The following is a 20,907-nucleotide window of genomic DNA, read 5'->3' on the forward strand; positions in this document are numbered from 1 at the left end:
GGCACCCTGCGTGGCAGCCTGCCGCCATCGGTGTATGAATGGGTGAATGTAGACTACCTACTGATTGTAAAGCGCTTTGGATAAAAGCGCTATATAAATGCAGGCCATTTACACACACACACACACACACACACACACACACACACAGGGCAAGCCGTTAAATATTTAAAACTCATTTATTGACATTTTTCTACCATAAAATCAAAAGGGTAAAATATACAAAGTATTTACATTGAGAACTATGATAACTGCACTGTTTCAAAGCAGCACTTACTGGTAAAAAAATGGAGGTAGCCAAGGCAGCCGCAGTATCATGACAGTCCTCAAACAGATCTAAGCACAGTAATGCTGCGTGCATACAGTAATGCTGCGTGCATACAGATCTAAGCACAGTAATGCTGCCTGCATACCTCCAGATTACCATTACACAAGTCGTTTTTCAAGTCCCACCCAATATGGAAAAAATCAGAACCTTTGAATGAAATTGGTTAGGACGAGCCATTACTATCGTTCATGTTCACTTGATCGATCACAACCCTTGCTTTGTATAGAAATGCTAATGTTAAAAGCTCACTGGTCTTGGTCGTAAACAATTTCAACACAAGCAATGATTCTAGTTTTGTCAATCAACATGACAATCTTTATGAGTCCCATTACACAATTAAATACTGCAGTATTGTGGATTACCGTTTGCTTTTCTTACCACTGATTAGGAACACAATCAATTATATCGTTAGCTGCAAAGTAAACATGGTTAACCAATTTACAGTCGAGGTTAAGTTAAGATTTAATATTAGCTTTGGGTTCCATGAGCCATTCGCTGAAACACTTCTCCATAGCCTTCCTACTACCCCAGCTGCCATTATTGACTGTAGGGATGATCTTTAGAGGTTGGAGCCACTGGACAAATCGCTTCATCTCCAGAAAGCTGCTGTGTTCACTGTATGGGATTCCTGTCAACAAAATAGAACGGGTGTTATGGTTGATGAGTCTCTTCTTAGGCTTAAGTTGCATTTGTCCCCTCACTTGGTAAAATGCAAAAGCAACCATGCCAAAATGCATTAACAATCAAGTTTGTGCCTTATTCTAATCTAGGACAATTCCGCTGATTTCCAGTTGAAAAATGGTCTCCCTATGCTGCTCACTACACCACAATGCTGACTATGCATGACCACACGGTAAGGACAGGCTCGTACTGGAATTCTACAAAGTTTGGATGCTCTCCGGTCACAATATCCATAAAGATAAGAAAAGATTTAACAGAAGATTGCAGATTTAAAACAAATGCAGCCATTTAAAAATAAGACATTTTTAGGCAAAGTGTGGACTAGAGATGGGATCACATAAAAAAAAGAAAAACAAACAAACAAACATTGAAATTACAAGCTTAACTCTACCTACATCACTTTTTATATTTTTTTTCATTGCCGCATGTTTTCAGGAAGACGCAATTGTGGCGACCAATCAAATGAGTTCGGAGGCGGGCGTATTCCCGGCCGCACACTATGAAAAAATGTTGATCCAGAAACGACACCAACACGGTGATATCAGGAGGTGCTGCACGCCCTGTCATTCTCACAGGGCCAAATCAAGTCTTGGTTCTTATGATCAAAATTTTTGATTGATGAGAAGTGAAGTCCCTGAAGGAGAGGAGCCAGGAGCACTTTAGAATTGGACCAGGGGGATTCTTCACACTACTCAATTATCCCCATCCATCTCAGCTCAATAGCTTAGGCAATCATTTCCCTCATTTTCCCATTAGGATTAATCAAGTCCAATGAAGACAGAAGAGATTTGGTTGGAGGTAAGAAGAACCTGTCAAGGAGCCAGATGTCTGCTGCAGTGGATAGCCACAAATATGGAAAAGGTCAGATATGCCATGAGGCAAAGCCTTACAAGGCAAGACTAGATGCCAATTAAAGGTGGTCCACCAGGCTCAGACTGTTCCCGTTACATTACAAGGAGGCTTCTAGATGGAGCAGCGCCAGCGAGATGATGAAATGACTCTCTTGACACCTCTTTTGGATCAGGGGGTGAGGAGAAGACGACACCTTCTGACAAATGTTGCAGAACGCTACCTGCTGTTTGGCCTCGTTCCACCCCCTCCCGCAGGTTTGATGAGGCCTGCTGGCTGAAACTGTATCTACTCAAGTGTACCATCATCAGTCATCCCACACGCAGAGGACAATATTAGTAGCAATAGCAGCATATGGCTGGGAAAGAGAAAGGAAAGGGGAGACAAGCACAAGGCGGAGATAGTGTGCACATTGGCATGCACCAGAGCAACACACAAAATGCAGAGGAGGAAATTGTGTGTGTTTGTGTGTGCGAGCGAGCGAGCATGTGTGTAGTCTGTGGTGAAGCACTTACACACGAGCCATTTAAATGCTCAGTCTGTGCCTCTGTGGTAAAAGTTTTAGTCGAAAAGAAAATGTGAAGAGACACATGGCAGTCCACACACAGGAGAGAAGCCATTTAAATGCTCAGTCTGTGGTAAAAGTTGTAGTCAAAATGCAGAGTTGCAGAAACACATGATGGTCCACACAGGAGAGAAGCCATTTAAATGCTCTGGCAGACCACCAGGTGGAGCCCCACGGTCCGACCGCAGTTTGGGAGCCAATGGAAGCCATATGCCTAACCCAGACATACAGCTCAGTAGATGCACCACAAGAAACTGCATGAGCAGGCAGCAGAAATATTGGCTGAAATATTGGTCTGTAACATAATATCGCAGTGATATAACGCTCGTTTCCTATCCACCTGACCTCTGTCAGTCCACCTGACCTCTGTCAGTCCACCTGACCTCTGTCAGTCCACCTGACCTCTGTCAGTCCACCTGACCTCTGTCAGTCCACCTGACCTCTGTCAGTCCTGTAGTCATTTCTGTTGCTCGGAGCACAAAAGGATACTGGTACAGTGTCTCCCCTGATGGTCAGGGTGGACTATCAGTCTTCGAGGAGGGGCCACCTCCGCCCATTTTGATCAGTATTTCCCTCAGTGGAGTCATAGAAATGTTATTTCAAGGGTGTAAATTCCACCCTGCAACTTCTGGGTAAAACAAAGGTGGCAATATTATCCCCATTGCCCTCCGTGGAGTCATATGGTCTAAAGTTTAAACAGTGTTTCCACTCTGCCACTTCTGAGTAAAACACAGCTGGCAAGATCCCCAAGTTCATATCTCGCTCGGGGGGGGGGGGGGGGGAACTGGGGGCAATAGTATGATCCTCCCACGCGCTACATCCTGCCCGTGAAACTCCTCCTATATGACTCCTCGGGTCATATCAGTCATGTTCACCAAGAACGTTCTACATACATGTTAGTCATGTTCTATTCACTGCGGGTAGGCAAAAAATAATCTGACATGCCACCATTGACTGTTAATGGCAGAAGGAGCAGTTGTACAAGTAAAGACGTAAAGTCTTTGCTGTATTGTCACCAACTTCCTGTTGAGCCTGTTCAAATTCAGCCATGTGTGTTTTTTTAGAGTTTTCAGACGCAGGCTTAGCAGAATGTGCCACCCTCACCCACACCAGTTTACTTTCAACCAGTCCCACATGTATACAGTAGGGATGCCATTTTTTTTTTTCAATTTCCTTAATCGATTAATTGGTCATGTTAACGATCAATTAATCGATTAATCATTATATATATATAAAAAATGCTTTTGACATAGAAAATAGAAAATGCAGGGTTTTACACCTGTCTTTAGGCCTACCTAACAAGTTGATCAACCAACTAAACTTCCTGCATTAGCTGTCATTGTGCTTGTGACATGTTTCAACATTGTGTTACAATGTTTACAATGAATACTGTTGTCTTTTTGGGTGTAATCCTGCCACACTGGACTTTTTGCGTGGCTTTCTTCTTCCTCTGTATGAACAGTGAAAGTTACATTTCGCCCTTGTGATGTTAAATCATTTCAGCAAAGAAAGGTGCACTGACACCTCATACTGTATGGCACCGATAAATTACATTCTTCCATTACAAGTCCTCCAGGTTTTGGGAGCTTCATATCAGCAGTAAAAATCAGACTCAATCGACAACACAAACATACTCTACAAGAAAGCAGTGGACTGTTTTTGAGGCTCTAATGCAAGAGACTGCATCTTCTACCAAGCCGTGTGGCCACTGCACTGTTCTTTGCTTTTGTACACTGCGAGGCAACATCAACGCAAGGGATGAAGAAAGGCTAAAGTGAATCTCCATCTTGGCGATGCCTCCCACCGATGCTGCAGCTACCATGAAGCTACCATGAAGCCCACTGCCATCAGGCGAGGCTACAGGCTTCTCTCGTCTCAGCCAACTCACTCGGGAGGCTGCTGAAGCCTGGGCACCTGCCCCATCTCCATCACCTGCTCTGTACCATTCCCCCAATCATCTTACCTACAAGTGCGTTAATGCAGCTCAGTGTCACAACACTGAGGAACTAAACTTTATATATGAACTGGTATACTATTCTGGTCACATTTTCATACCATACTTCAATCTGCATTCAGCCTATGCCTACAACATTCTCTTCATTCTTTACCCTCTGTTAGCATCAAGCTGAATTGAACTTGTATTATGCTATGGTTGGTTGGTTGGTTTGTTCTCGCTCAGCTCTCTCTCGCCCTCCTCCATCCTCCCAAAAGGGGGAGCCCTAGGCTAAATCGTACAACTTGGCAAACATTCACATTTTTGGCAGGGGAATTGCCAGTCTTGTAGAGGAGTCCAAGTAGTGTGCGGCAAGAGAACATTCAAGATTGATATTGACAATGATGTAATAAGGTCCTGCTTTTGGTATTGCTAACCTGTTCAACTGAGAAGAAAAATAAACCCACTTTTAGGGCGTTAATGGCCTTAAATCTGCCAACCCTGGAAGCCATTCAAATACTGCAGACAGGCTGTGCAAAATACCACAAAATGTATGAGTGAGGAAAAACGACATTGTTTTGGCTATTTCTTCTCACCAATCATTCATTCTCATCTTTTCAAGCCTAACCAGGTTACTCATGAATGCACTCATAAAGAAACAAAAAAGATATTAAACTAAAACAGAAGAAACTATGTTCTTTATACCTTCTGATGAATATTATAACTAGCCCTTGCGTACAGACAAGCAAATAAAGATGAGTCCATACCATAGATTGAGATGTTGCCACTGGTCTGAGGCTGGATGTCTTCCACTGATTCCACCTGCTGGCTGAAGGTCCAGCCCGTGGGCTTGAAGGCCACCAGCTGCTCGTAGCGCCCTGAGAACCTGCTCAGGTGAGCCTGCAGTTTCTGAAGACCAGATGAGGGTGAGATGGGGGATGGCATGAGGATTTCATGCTCAAACACTCAATGGAGCCATAATGTGCTTTTTCGACATTTCTGAGAGAGGGCTGAAATATTTCTAAAATGTCATCATGAATGCAGCAAATTCAATAAATCTTCAATATAATTCAATAGATCTTCTGAAAAGGGTCCATCTATTATCATATAATGAATTAAAATCAGACCCCCCAAAAACAGCTGGACACTTAAACCTCTCTTCCAAAATGTAGAATCAATCCACCATATAAACTAAATCAAAATATTTGGTTCCATTGTTCCTTTTTTGACTATCCAACTTCCAGACATTATGCTCCAAGAAATTGAAAATTTGATCAATGTCTGTACAAACATTTCTAGCTATCCAGTTTCCAGAGCTGCAAAAACTGCATAGCCATTTTGATTAATAATGATGATTTAATGAATATAATATACTGCATTTCAATGTGTCTCTCTATGATAAAACTGCTCAAGTACTTTTTGTCCAAGGGTCTGAATTACAAAACCTTAAGTTAAAAGTGCAATTTTCCAATCAACTGGCTCTTATGTTTGGCATGGTTATAGCTAAAAGGGTCATATTGAGAGCCTTGTTATAAAAAAATGGCTCAGGGATTTTGTTGTTACTTTCTGTGTATTGTGTTTCCATGTTTATCGTGTTTCCATGTCATATGCATAATTGGAAAAACTAAAAAAACTAAAAAAACTAAAAAAAAAAAAAAATTGCAATTGTCCTCCCTAGTCAGCTTTTGCTTTCTGTGACTAATAATGCATCCCGCTTATCTCCATTTCAGGGAGACGCTAAGCTTCGTCATCATAATTAGCATTTTTAACTTCTGTCCTTGATACTTGCATAGGCTATGCATAGACACTAATCAGAATATGATATGGCTATTTTTAGACCATGAGCAGAATAGGATATGGCTGTTTATGTACATCAAAATAAACTGTCCAATCAAAGAATCATTCCATCTGAGGTTAAATGATCTTGGTTAAAGAGGACATGAAACATTTGATCATAATATAACTAGTTCATTTGCACAACACCTCAAACCAGACAGGACACTGCTTTCAAGTGTGAAATGTACCTAGATTTGCTAGAAAGATGAACATTTCACCTGTACCTTTTCACCAACTGATGGCTGATTGGACAATATAGTAAACTACAGTAGTGCAGTACAGGCTCGTTAAGTGTTGGTTTTGAATTCTAACAGGCTCACAGCGTATGCTGTTGTGTTTCTGACTTGGATTGTGGTTGTTTTGATTCATAAAAACATTCCAAATCCTTCCTACTGTACTGTGCAGTCAACCTAGTGACATCATCTAGGAGCACCCTAGTTAGCGAAAAGCTGAAATGTTAATTTTTCTATCAAATCTAGGTAAATTTCAGACTTTAAAGCAGTGTCCTGTCCTGTCTTGCCTGAGGTGAAATACAAATGATCAATTGTTTCATGTCCTCTTTAAAAGAAGTTCAATAAAGTTTGTTTGAGCTCCATCTAATTGGCTCGCCACCCAGGCACTCATATCCTGTGTGCACAAAGTTGACCAACTGACCGGTCCCGGAGGTAACTCTGACGACGTCGGAGATGTTTGGTTAGTAATTGCCTTTTTGGAGAGATCTTTTATTGATTTGTTTGGGAAGAGGATTTACTCATGGGGGAACAAACTGAACTGGTAACATTGGTCAAAACAATTGGTCAGGCAGCAACACACCCACACGTCCCAAATGTTTTCCAGTTCCCAGGAGCTGCTGAGTTCAACAAACTCATGGTCAACTCAGGAAACAAAGTCAGACTGCAGGAGCCCCTGAAGGAACAGTTGAAAACACAAGTTGGTCAGGTGCGGGGTGATGTTATATACTGCCAGGGAGAAACATCAACCAACCTGGGAACTGGCAAGGACTATGTCTTCAAGCAACCTTCATATAACTAAAAGTTCTGGTATAAGAACTGGTATACACAGTATTGCGTTTGACATTATTTGTTTGATGTACCAAAAGTTATTTTACTCAATATTTAAAAAAATTAAACTTTTTAAATTTTAATTTTACTGGCTCGTCTTGGATATGCTTACATTCTCATATTTGTGCACTTTTTTCCATTCTGACGAATAAATAAAATAGTCCTTGGGGGACCCGGGACCAGAGACCTACAATAGTAAATGCACCTTTCAGACCAGTTGATAGAAAATGGGAGTGCTGCACCTACGTTGAAGTTGAGCTGCATCATGGGCAGCACATGGACCTGGGCTGCCTTCCAGTCGGTGGTGATAAGTTGTTTGATTCGGTCCGACTCCAGGCAGCACATGGTGTTGTATTTGTCCCGTGAGAGGCACACTTTGGACCCCAGGACCTCTGCCAAAGCTACGAAATGAAGCAGACCGGGGGCAGATGTCAGAACAGAGTGGGGGAGTTCAACAGCCTTTTCATTTTAAGACCCAAACTGCAGCGGAGCGTCCCACTGACAGTTTATTCCACTGAACAAAATGTCACTCCCTGATAAAGTGAAATTGTACTACAGTACCATAAATGTATGTGATGGAGTTTGGAGAGGTTTGTACACATTCTGAAAGTTGCAGGAGCCTTATGTTGCACCTATAAATCAAGCCGTCCCAACAATCTTTGATTATCTCTATAATTCATAAAACCAAATGGGGCTTTGAAGAATTCCAAGCCCACAATCTCCACTGAAATAACCTGCTGAACACATGATGTACTGTAAAGACTACAGGAGTGTCAGGAAAAAACTATGTTTAGAACACTGTTGAACAAGAGACATTTTTTTAAATAATTAAATCAACTCTGGACATATTGTATTGGGTTCATTGTCCCAGACAATTACATGATCGCAAAGCACAAACCTCCATGAGCAATAACAAGAGCAACAGCGGGCGTGGAGACCAAATCGCTTCATCTAGTCAATCAAACTATCTGCCGTTTTTCCAGATGATTTCAGAACGCAAGCTGTTCACCTTCTGGGAGGACAGTCATGCTTGTTATGTGGAGTGTCTTATGTGAGGACAGTCATGGTTATGTGGAGTGTCTTCTGTGAGGACAGGCATGGTTATGTGGAGTGTCTTCTGTGAGGACAGTCATGGTTATGTGGAGTGTCTTATGTGAGGACAGTCATGGTTATGTGGAGTGTCTTCTGTGAGGACAGTCATGGTTATGTGGAGTGTCTTCTGTGAGGACAGTCATGGTTATGTGGAGTGTCTTATGTGAGGACAGTCATGGTTATGTGGAGTGTCTTCTGTGAGGACAGTCTTCTGTGAGGACAGGCATGGTTGTTATGTGGAGTGTCTTCTGTGAGGACAGTCATGGTTATGTGGAGTGTCTTCTGTGAGGACAGTCATGGTTATGTGGAGTGTCTTATGTGAGGACAGTCATGGTTATGTGGAGTGTCTTCTGTGAGGACAGTCTTCTGTGAGGACAGGCATGGTTGTTATGTGGAGTGTCTTCTGTGAGGACAGTCATGGTTATGTGGAGTGTCTTCTGTGAGGACAGTCATGGTTATGTGGAGTGTCTTCTGTGAGGACAGTCTTCTGTGAGGACAGGCATGGTTGTTATGTGGAGTGTCTTCCTACACCCAAGTGGAGCAGACTATTATTCACGTGGATGAATATTGAACTGTTTACGTCAAAAGGAGGACACACGACACGGCACGCGCTGTGGCGCTTCTCTCAAATCAGGCTAATCCACAAATTGTAGCACTGCTCCCATTTCAATAAAAGATATGATCCCAGATGATTCCCTTCCAACAGCAGCAGAAAGGTCAGATTGTGATATATGGCTATATATATATAGTTATATGATATATATATATTGTTATATGATATATGGTTACTCATCTCACTATTGGGTCCAGACAAAGACACACAATCAAAGTTCCAATTCTACGATGATATGCTTTCACTGATGATCCCCCTGCATGTGAGGTTCAAGATCGGCAGAGTCAAATGTGTACTTCAAACAACGTTCAGTTTAGACAACAATAGGATGACAAGACAATTAGGATTTTGTAATGCGGTTTGTGAACTTGAACTAGGACTTCATGCTGTGCCTCGTAGTGGCAGAGAGGCACTGTGAATGCTGAGCTCGGGCAAAAGGGTGAACTCTGCTCACCTAAGAAGACCTTCTCTTTGCCCACAGAGTAGGAGCCACACACCACCAGGGTGCGAGGGTTGAGCGTCACCAGCTCGAAGGCTGTGCTGGCTGCGAAGCTGATGGTCTCTTGCTGACTGGGGAAAGTGTACTCAGGGCTGCAGTAGCTACAGGGATGATATGAGAGAGAGACAGATTTAGAAAGGTACATTTGTGCGTGAATACATGTCGGCACCATGTTTGAGCGGAGCAGATTAAGGACATCAGTGAGTGAAAAGAGTGTTACTGAAAACAAAATAAATCGTATACAGTTTACCCTCACTGGAAGGAAATGCAGATTGGGGGAGCTTCTTAAGACTATATGTGTGTGTCTGTTTAAGTTAAGTTATCCTTTCCATGGGGAAATTCATCCTCTGCATTTGACCCATCCTCTACTAGGAACCTTCCTAGAACTATAGGAGCAGTGGGCAGCCACAGTGCAGCGGCCGGGTACCAACTCCAGTTCTTTTGCCAGTGCCTTGGTCAGGGACACTGACAGGAGTATTAACCCTAACATATGTTTTTTGGTGGTTGGAGGAAACCGGAGCTCCTGGAGAAAACCCACACGAACACGGGGAGAACATGCAAACTCCACACAGAAAGGACCTGGGACGGACCGGCGTTTGAACCCGGGACCTTCTTGCTGTGAGGCAACAGTGCTAACCACTGAGCCACCGTGCCATCCTTTGTTTGCCGACGTTTGATTTGTTGTTGCTCCAAATCAAATGTTTTATGGTCACGATTCATCTCGTAGCTGGTTGGTTTGGTTCCAGACTTAAAACTCTTTATATAAGGGGGGGAAAATCACTTCCTGGAACCGGAGCTGTGGAAAAAGTGGGCGGTCAAAACAAAAAATGAATGCAGGTTTTATTTTTTGTTTTTGCTGAAACTGAAATGTTTTATAGTCACTCACGATTCTCTGGAAGACTGGTTGGCTTGGTTCAAGCCTTAAAACTCGTTATACAGTATAAGGATTTTTCAAAATGTCTATGGAGAAAATGAATGGGGAATTCACTTCGGGGGCAGAAGAAACGTCACATGACTGTTGAGCTCCATAGACCCTTTTCACGGGGGCCATTTTGTGTCAAAAAGGCAGGGTAATCACAGGTGCAAGCGAAACACTAATGAGGGTTTCCAAATTCCAATCATGGAAGTTTGAAACCCTCATTAGTGTTTTGCTTGCACCTGTGATTACCCTGCCTTTTCGACACAAAATGGCCCCCGTGAGAAGGGTCTATTGAGCCAAGCTTAACAATAAAGGGGAGAGGGTCACATGCACATCCCCAGGAGGAGGAGCCTAGTACAACCCACAGTCTTCTGCTATTGGCCACTCAGCAGCTGCATCATACGGCATGTGTATGAGAAAGGTAGATTCAAGGTGTGTGAGAGAGAGGACAGGTAGGTACTGACGTGTATGAGAAAGGTAGATTGAAGGTGTGTGAGAGAGAGGACAGGTAGGTACTGACGTGTATGAGAAAGGTAGATTGAAGGTGTGTGAGAGAGAGGACAGGTAGGTACTGACGTGTATGAGAAAGGTAGATTCAAGGTGTGTGAGAGAGGGGACAGCTAGGTACTGACGTGTATGAGAAAGGTAGATTCAAGGTGTGTGAGAGAGAGGACAGGTAGGTACTGACGTGTATGAGAAAGGTAGATTCAAGGTGTGTGAGAGAGAGGACAGGTAGGTACTGACGTGTATGAGAAAGGTAGATTCAAGGTGTGTGAGAGAGAGGACAGGTAGGTACTGACGTGTATGAGAAAGGTAGATTCAAGGTGTGTGAGAGAGAGGACAGGTAGGTACTGACGTGTATGAGAAAGGTAGATTCAAGGTGTGTGAGAGAGAGGACAGGTAGGTACTGACGTGTATGAGAAAGGTAGATTGAAGGTGTGTGAGAGAGAGGACAGGTAGGTACTGACGTGTATGAGAAAGGTAGATTGAAGGTGTGTGAGAGAGAGGACAGGTAGGTACTGACGTGTATGAGAAAGGTAGATTGAAGGTGTGTGAGAGAGAGGACAGGTAGGTACTGACGTGTATGAGAAAGGTAGATTGAAGGTGTGTGAGAGAGAGGACAGGTAGGTACTGACGTGTATGAGAAAGGTAGATTGAAGGTGTGTGAGAGAGGGGACAGGTACAGGTAGGTACTGACGTGGTGTCCAAGTAGAGCGTCTGCACCCTGCAGCTGAGCAGCTCGGGGTAGGTCTCCATTGAGGAATCAGCTCTGAAATCTCCTGTATGGAGGACCGTCTGTCCATCGGGCAGGAGGAACAGCAGCATGGCTGCTCCTGGACAGCTACGACAGAGCAGACGTGGGGTTGGAAGAGAGAACAGAAAGAAAGGGCACTAGAACACTGTCAGCTGTCTGTCACTGTTGCTCCAGGGCAGGAATCTTCACCAATACAACTATGAGGTGAGTGCATGAATTGAGTATACGGTAGTTGCATTTTGGTTTAAGAACAATATGCTGAATGAATGAACAAAACAATGCTCTGATGAGAAGGCTATATAGATACTGTATGCTGAAACGTTTTGAAGCCAAATAAAAACATGGTAAACTGGTTTACATCCCAAAGTGAGGACTCACTGGTTGGCTTCCAGCAGGATGACGCTGACTCCCTCCACGGTGACCCGAGTGTTCATGGGCAGGACGTGGACATACTGCTCTGCCACCTTCAGCTTGCTCTTCACCAGGTTCCCTGTGATCTGACCCAGAAAGGCAGTCAACTCATCTCTAAGGTTCAATAATTACATTGCTTCAGCAGCAGCTTCTAAAAGCTAGACAAACCCAAGGGCATAAGAAAGTGATTTTGTTGACTCAAAACACAACAAGCCTGATAAGAGTCAACAGTATCATTAATGGGGCCTATTTTGCCGACGCAAACAAAACAGGCCTGATAGAGTAAACGGTATAATTACTTCATATCTGTCATGATGACAGGCAAAAGGATCAACATCGAGAGCAACGCCCAGGGCCCAGAACCCAGAACCCAGAACCAATATTTACTCTTAACAAAACATTCTGTGGTTCATTGAGAAAGATTCTGACCTTAAAGCGTTTCTGGACTATGACCCACACACTGCCCAAGCCAATATTCTGTGACCCACCAAATAAGCAAACCCCATTGGAGACCCCCATAAGGGTTTTTAGCTGTGACCCACAGAGCATTCAGTCCACTGTTGGCAAGTCTTGATATAAGAACTTACATCAAATCAGGCTTTCTTTCAACAATGTGTTTTATTCTGGACCCCAGGTAACTGGCTCATACCATGGTTTATTATTCAGATAAGCCCTTTACTAACATCTTATTTACAATACATTGTGAAAACTGAGCTAATGACAATCTGGCACCCTAAAACTTATATGGTCATTTTTTTTACCTGAAGGAGTATAAGGATTATTATTGTTGTGCTTACCGTAAATTCCGGACTATAAGCCGCACCTTTTTTCCCGTTTTTTGGCCCCTGCGGCTTATCTATGGATTTTTTCAAAAAAAAAAAAAAAAAAAAAAAAAAAACTCTCTTTTTTAGCACTCTTTCTAACTATAAATCCTATATAACTATAAGTAAGGGTTAATGTACGACGAGGTGTCCATTATCACTTTTTAAGGGACGACGTGGAGGCGTGAACCGTCCGAGGCGAAGCCGAGGATGGTTGCCTCCGCGAAGTCCCTTAAAAAGTGATAATGGACACCTCGAAGTGCATTAACCCGCTTATACCATGGTCACTTGCCAACAAAACAATAAGACCAGTCATTTATATTTCCATGTGTAATAAATAAAGCAATCTAAATGGCTAAATGTCTGTTATTCATACTGTAAATCAGTCTTCCACGAAATAAAATAGTCCCTCCCACCTCCACCACCCGCTCCGTTTTAAAGCCGACTCAAACGTTAACTTTATTACAGGAATGCAGGTTTAACGATGTTTTGCGTTCTACATTAAATGAAGACATTACCGTTTGGCAGCTTGCTTTATTTTGTATGATAGATACGTATTGGCCAAGTATATTAACATTTAAGAGCGAAGAGTTTCAGGAAGTGAGAGTGAGAGAGCAGCGCCCTGCGTGTGCTGCTGATGTGGTGAAATGCAGAGAGAGTTCTCTCTCTCTCTCTCTCTCTCTCTCTCTCTCTCTCTCTCTCTCTCTCTCTCTCTCTCTCTCTCTCTCTCGTGCACGAGCCGAGGGAAATCTTCTCTTTCTCGTCGAGAAGAGCCTGGTGACGCGAGGTTAAAAAATCTCCGAAACGAAAATCAAAATTGTAAATAAGAGTTATTTTTGATAAACTGAGCACACAGGGGTGATTTAAATACTTACTTTGACCGACTCAATTTTTTTCTCAAGTTCCAAAATTGTCATATTAACCCTTAACGGGGGTATAGAGCTCAAACTGCTCTCCTGATAACACTGATGAAACTATGGCGCATTGATATGAACGGTGAACAGACCATTTAGCTAGGTGTCCATTATCACTGTACAATATCACTTTTTAATGGACACCTTGCAGCCAATCAGAATCGAGTATTCACCCAGACCATGGTATAATAAGTTTTAATTTCCTCTCTTGCCCTCTTTTCACCACACTGTATGACACTGTATGACACTGTGTGCACTGTAAAAAACAACACAGGTGGTGTTGTGTTATGTTGTTTTGTTGAAATGTTAATAAATGGGAGCTTCCTCAAACAGCCATCTCTTTCCTGACAATCCCCTCTGTGCATGAACCCTTACATATGGTAATTAAACATTAAAACACAATAAAAAAATAAAAAATAAAAAAAATAATACCATTAAAACACCCGCGGCTTATATAAGAAAAAAATAGTCAACTTTGCAGGTGCGGCTTATACACCGGTGCGGCTTATAGTCCGGAATTTACGGTAATTATTTATTCATACTTTGCCTGCCAAGTTTCTCAATTTGTTCAGTTTACCATTTAAATTCAAGCACAGAGATTGTGAGACACGCCCCCCCCCCCCCCCACATGTAAATAGACCGTGAGAACAAAATGATAGTTCTAAAGGTCAAAGTAAGACCAAATGAAACCCAGAGAAACTACATTTCCTCAATATTTTTTTGTTTGAGTGATTAACTCTCTCCACCCCCTCCTCCTCAATACACAAAAAGGTCTATGAAACTAAATCAGCTCCAACATGGACAGAGCCACAGCAAGGTGGTATATATATATTTTATATATTGGTGCTTATATGGACACTGAGCCACAGGCAGATTGGCATTCATCGCTGTAAATGGCAGGCAGATTTCATTCCTCTGTGTTAACCCATTGATACCTGATGCAGCATTTGCGTGTATATCCCTCATTTGTGTGTGTATCCCTTTAAGACCGCGAACCGCGTCACGCGGTTCGCATTGATACCTGCTGCATCAGGTATCAATGGGTTAATGCAGGACAGTGAGATAGCAAATGAATGAGGCAGTTCTTATGCATTCTGTGGAAAAGGAGAGCACACAGAATGCTTTGATTATTTATAGGGCTTCTGAAGAATAAAGTGTTTCTTGTAAAGAGGCGTCTTCAAAGATGTGCAAATCTTCTCCATATTATTTAGAGTACCGTATTAGATTAGCGAACGCAACTGAATCCTGAAAACTCTTGGAGAAAACACTGCTTTTTCATTAAGTGGAGACACACTGGGATAACATTCCTTCCTCTACTGAGGGCATGAAGTTCGTAGAACTCATCACTGAAATTCGGGGCAGAACTTATAGGGTTTTCCATGAAACATTTCCAGGCAGCTACTTTTTTTTTTACTGTCACAATAACCGCAATATTGCAATACCGCCGCGCTATAGACAAGCCAACCACAGTGGATGGCAAGCAACCGCCACAACCGCCACAACTGCACTGTGTTATTGTGTGTAATTCAGAGGTGTCGCTTCGTGAGATGGCCTGTAGTTTTTGGGCGGTGTTTACTAGGGGTGTGCCAATTAATCGTATAATCGATGCATCGCGATGAGTCACGTGACGATTAAAATCGATTCACAATGTTCGATTATCGATTTGCAAAAAATTGCAAAAAAAAAAAAAAACACATTTTTTTTTTTGCTTTATTTGCAAAAAATACGGTATTTCGCCCGGAAAGCAGTTCCTTAACTGTAAAACGAGACCAAAACCAAAGTACTGGAAACTGGAATCACTGAAGAAAGCATGCAGGGTGGCTGTAACATGTGATGCGTGGACTTCAGTCGCAACTGAAGATAATGGAGGTACATTTGTTTGTTTACTTTAATTAATGGATACTGACAAATATACCTTGCTTAAAAAAAATCCTGTTTGGTGAAAAAGATGCATCGAAAATCGTGATTAATCGTAATCGTTTAATAATCGAATCGTAGCACCCTTAATCGTAATCGAATCGTGAGGTGCCTAAGGTGGCACACCCCTAGTGTTTACGTTACTTAAACATGGAAAAAGGTGTTTAATCACATCACAGTGCTTCCCATACACAGCGCAGCCCCGCTCCCTCCGCTGCGAGCGGAGACTGTAGTTATGAATATGCAAATTGGCATGTGACGTAGAAAAATCTTCAGGGTAGAATCATTTTCACGGCACAATATAAGATGAAAGTAACTCAGCCGAGTGTTTTGCTTGTTGGTGACACTTCTATATTTACACCGAGTCCTTTATTAGGAACATCTGTACACCCGCTTAATTCGTGCAATTATGCTAGTCAGCCAATGACGTGGCAGCAGTACCATGCATAAGATGATATCATTATGCCAGTCAGCCAATGACGGGGCAGCAGTACCATGCATAGGATGATATCATTATGCCAGTCAGCCAATGACGGGGCAGCAGTACCATGCATAGGATGATATCATTATGCCAGTCAGCCAATGACGTGGCAGCAGTACCATGCATAAGATTATATCATTATGCCAGTCAGCCAATGACGTGGCAGCAGTACCATGCATAAGATATCATGCAGATACGGGTCAGCAGCTTGAACTCATGTTCACACCAAACAGCAGAAAGGAGGACTTTGTAGCATGGTTGTTGGTGCCAGGTTTGAGTTTTTCTTAAGCTGCTGATCTCCTGGGATGTTCATGCCCAAGCCAACAGCCACTAGTTTACGCAGAATTGTGCAAAAAAAAAAAGAAAAAAAAATCCAGTGACATCCAGAATCCATCCAGCGGTTCTGCGGACGATAACACCTTGTTCATAATTAATAATAATAATTTATAGAACTTATAAAGAGCTTTTCAGTGACCCAAAGACGCTGACAATATGATGAGGAGAGGTCGGAGGAGAACGGACAGACTGGAGCTGACAGAAAGGATACAGTAACTCAGATAACCTCTTTACAACTGTGGTGAGCACTGAGCACTGAGCAGCACTGAGCAGCACTGAGCAGCACTGCCCATTCACAACAGCATCTCAGAATGCACAACACAGCCATCCAACAACACATCGATCGATCCAACCTTGAAGTGGATGTTACTTTGGTAGTCTGTTGACATTGAGCTGAAAGCTGATATCTACCTGCTGTTCCTAATAAAGTGCTGGCTGAGTGTGTACCTGCAATTCCAAATATTCTATTCTCAATCTAATACATTTCACAAACAAGCCGATGCAACAAATTAAGCCCACAGTCTGTAGAGTAATTAACAAGATTGCAAATATGCGTACCGTAATACAGCTAAAATACAACACACAAGCCCAAGTTACATCACCAAAGCCATTGAACTCCCTATCTGTCACGAAGCCAAAAGGAACAACAAAACTAGATATGAACAGCAAGGCCAGTTGGCATGATGGACAAACGAGTGCACTTTTGATGCAATGGAAATGGTACTGGAAGACATTCATATGTTTAAAATACCCAAGAGACTTACTGTGTTACAATAGAGACTTACTGTGTTACAATAGAGACTTACTGTGTTACAATAGAGACTTACTGTGTTACAATAGAGACTTACTGTGTTACAATAGAGACTTACTGTGTTACAATAGATGGGCAATGTGGAGGTCTTCTTCAAGCCTCCGTAGTGGTCCGAGTGGAAATGTGTGAGGAAGTAGGCAGAGATGCCCTGGATCTCTCCATAATGAAAAGCGTCGATAGCAAACTTGGTACCTGAACAAAATGTTTACAATGAAACTTCTTTTAGTTTAAAGAAAAATCTTTTAGGATTAAACAAAGGTTAGATTAATAATAAATGTCAAATTCAGTCAGATGGGATGCTGCTGCCTACCATACCATAGGTTTCCAGTACTGACCTGGAATCTTTTTGTAGAACGGACAGTGTGGTTGTTCCTCTCCATCCCTTCTTCCTCTGTTCCACATACTTCTTCCCCATTGCCTGCCTCCCCCTCTCCCTGCTCCCCCCTGAGCACTCACTCCATCACTGTCATGTACACTCCCTGTGTTATGTGAGCTATCTGTGCTTCTGTCAGCCTTGCTTTTCCTCTGCCTGTCTCCCCTCTCTCTTCTCTGCCCGTCTCCCCTCTCTCTTCTCTGCCCGTCTCCCCTCTCTCTTCTCCATCGCATGTTCTCACCAGCTGTCGAGCCACAGGTGGGCTTGAGTTCACTTGGTCCACCCTCAGCCTCTTCCACCTTCTCTTTGAGGGGCTTAAGCCCAAAAAACACCCCAATGTCCATCTGCTTGAGGCAGGAGGCTTGACCTGCCTGGCTCTGGCCCTGACGAGGTGCCATGGATTGTGATGTTTGGATGATGGAGGTTTGAGAAGAAGAAGGCACTAGCTTAGGACCTTTAGGGGGTTCCTCTGATTGAGCAGTGCTGTCATTCAAGTCTTTGTTGTGCAAGTGATTTGAAGTAAAAAGGGTTTCTCGGAGGCGTTCTAAAACAATACTCTGTGGGGATTGAATGCTAGCCTTAGTGGAGTTCCTGCGCGTTTCTTTTCCACTCTCACTTTGGGAATTGGCTGTGTTTGCAGCAGCTGGAGAGGAGGCAGCACACTGATTACTCACAGCTAATGAGGTAGCCGACTCCAGTTGGGTGCTGGAGAAAGCTGAATTATGTTCGTTCACTAGCACATTACCGGTTTCAAGTTGATCAATAAAGTCACTGAAGAGCTCGTCTTCACTTGAGAAACGCTCACTGAACAGGACCATCGAGTCTTCGTCCTCGTGTTCACATGCGTGTGAAAAAAGGGCTTTTCTAGTTCTACATTCCCCATCTTTGACCTCAATCTCTACTGGGAACTGGGAGAGCGGGGAATAGGATATCTCTGCTGGGAACTGGGAGAGCGGGGAATAGGATATTGCGTCGTCGTCATTGTCAGGAGGAGACAGTTCCGTTTTGATAAAACCACCGTCACAACCTTGGCCTCCGTCGACTGCGTGTAGAGGAGTTAATGTCAGCCCTGTTTTACTTCCTGCGGAAGCACTGGTAGGCTTTTGGCGGCCTTTAGCAGAGCCTGAGGGCGACCAGCCTTTCTTTTTCTTGAAATCCTCAGGGCCAGGTGAGCGCAGTAAGAGGAGACCATTTTTACGTTTAGTGGGAGGTGTTCCACTGTGGTTGGACAGAGCAGAGAGACTGACGGCACTGTCCTGTGAACTCTCTAAAACGGAGTTGTCCACCTCACTGTTCCTCAGTCCTGGGAGAGGACTGAGGCCGGTCTCCCTGCTGGTCTCCTCCGCCTGCTGGGACAGACTGAGGAGGATTGCGTCGCTGGTTGCTCGACTGTGGGCCAGAAGTGTGTGGTTGTATCTCTTGTAGTGGTTTGGAATGGTGGAGGAGCACCGGAGACCATCAGGACATTCTGTATCAGCGGATCAGAATCAGAATCAGAATCACTTTTGTTGCCGCAGTAGGTAGGTAATCGGATTACATAATGAGGAATCAGACTTTGTGTAAGTATGCAGCGTAGTGGCCACATCAATAGTCAGAAGACAAAAAATATAGAATATATATATAGCGCTTTCGAGCCTTGATGATAAAACATGTAACATTACAGTATTTGGACTAATCAGAGCATGATGCACATAACATTAATTATTCAAGTATCTGAATGCAAAATGTGAGAGGGCTGACTTTAGATTAGGGAACACATAACACATTAACTATGGGTTTCCTCCTCAATAGTTCAATAATGTCTCTCATGTGATACTAGCACCTTATAAGCTCCATACTGATTCATATGCAACACTGACTGCTAGAGTAGAAGCACTAATTAGGATGATATTGGGGGGAATAACCATAGTTTATGGGGTATACTTGTAAAATTGTGCAGAATAAAGTGCTAAATAAGTACTTTAATGACTAATAATGAACCAATACACTACTAATAAACAACTTAACAAAAGTTAATAGGTGTTGCCTAATCTAAGGTGTTACTGGCAATTGTTTATATACAGATATTCAAGAACTTTGAGGAACTTTTCCCCAGTACTGCTTTTGCACATCTAGTGAATGGTGCATAGGAGAAGACCACAGGCCTACAAATCAAGAAAGAAAATACTATCTGAGCTAGTCTGATGGAATACTGGAATGTTCCTAAAGATGGTCGAACAGCAAAATTCATCAGAGTAAGCAGGTTTTTTTCTTTCTTTACTTGTGTATAAATCATCCGTTTTAAGAAGATGAAGGTGAAGGATGGAAATGCATGCATCTATATAACGTTACCTTTGCATTCATCCCTGGGGGTGTCGAGACATTCAGCTACATGCCATCTTTGAGACTGAAGCATCAACCTGGAGAATGGCATCTGACAGACAGGACAAAAGTCCTCGCCGGATGGCCCCTCTGTTGCATTGTCAGTTTTGAATGTCTCATTAGAAGAAGAGGGTTGTTGTGAGGGAAGAGTCTGTGCATCTGAACTAGCGTGCTCTCCTTTATTGATATTGCTGAACTCTCCTATTTCAACTGCCTTGCTGGGCTTCACATTCCTGACAGGTGGCTTATTGGCTGGAGAGGAAGTGTGTCTCTCGGCAGTTTGTTTCAAGGTGCATCTTTTCTGAGCCACAGATCCTTTGGAAGACTGCGACCCCTGTCTCTTCTGTTTCTTCTCAAGAGGCTTATATTCCCAAATGTCATTTTCAGAGTCGTCCTTCTGTGACATTTGGAGATGGTATCCTATAATGCCAGGGATGCAAAGTCATGGAGAGTGAAAAGGGTGACAGACACCAGGGCGACACAAAACCACCCAGAAATTATTCACCGAAGTGCCCTATTCTGGGATCAAAAAGGTCACTGTCTGTCTGTCACCTAAAGGTGACTATTTTGCATTCCTGTATGCATTGCTACAAGTGACCTCAGGCTTGTTACAAAAGAGCATTCATTGTCTTTATGTTTGATAAGATGGCGATATGTGCAGTTGACGGCTACAAATACAGCTTTAGTGACATTTTTATGTTAACGTCGTCGCAAAAATATATAACGCTACATATAGCTAGCTATATATGTAATTTTCTTAAGCGAAAAGATGTTAGCACTATTGCCTGGACACTTACCGCCACAGTGCATCAATAAATATGGCAAAGGCAAGTAGCATGAAATAGAACAACACT

General features: G+C 42.9%; 1 protein-coding gene across 1 annotated transcript; it reads right to left on the reverse strand.

Annotated features, from left to right (window-relative positions):
• Nucleotides 1-295: 295 nt before the first annotated feature.
• On the reverse strand, nt 296-20,460 carry dclre1a (DNA cross-link repair 1A (PSO2 homolog, S. cerevisiae)). Its single transcript, XM_083634964.1, has 9 exons — nt 20,024-20,460; nt 17,655-19,160; nt 17,378-17,511; nt 12,007-12,125; nt 11,572-11,715; nt 9,410-9,555; nt 7,497-7,651; nt 5,121-5,262; nt 296-953 (listed from the first exon to the last, which is right to left on the reverse strand). The coding sequence occupies exons 1-9, from the start codon at nt 20,457-20,459 to the stop codon at nt 781-783; spliced, it is 2,955 nt and encodes a 984-aa protein (XP_083491090.1). The 5' UTR covers nt 20,460; the 3' UTR covers nt 296-780.
• Nucleotides 20,461-20,907: the final 447 nt, after the last annotated feature.

This window comes from Poromitra crassiceps, assembly GCF_964638095.1.
Source record: "Poromitra crassiceps genome assembly, chromosome: 4".
Classification (NCBI taxonomy): Eukaryota; Metazoa; Chordata; class Actinopteri; order Beryciformes; family Melamphaidae; genus Poromitra; species Poromitra crassiceps.

Excerpts from the sequence above, each read along its gene's own strand:
- dclre1a (XM_083634964.1), bottom strand. The coding sequence starts at position 20,459 with ATGTCACAGAAGGACGACTCTGAAAATGACATTTGGGAATATAAGCCT. Across the intron at positions 19,161-20,023 it reads CCCCAGGGATGAATGCAAAG|AATGTCCTGATGGTCTCCGG; the intron begins GTAACGTTATAT and ends CCGCTGATACAG. Across the intron at positions 17,512-17,654 it reads GTTCTACAAAAAGATTCCAG|GTACCAAGTTTGCTATCGAC; the intron begins GTCAGTACTGGA and ends CATTTTGTTCAG.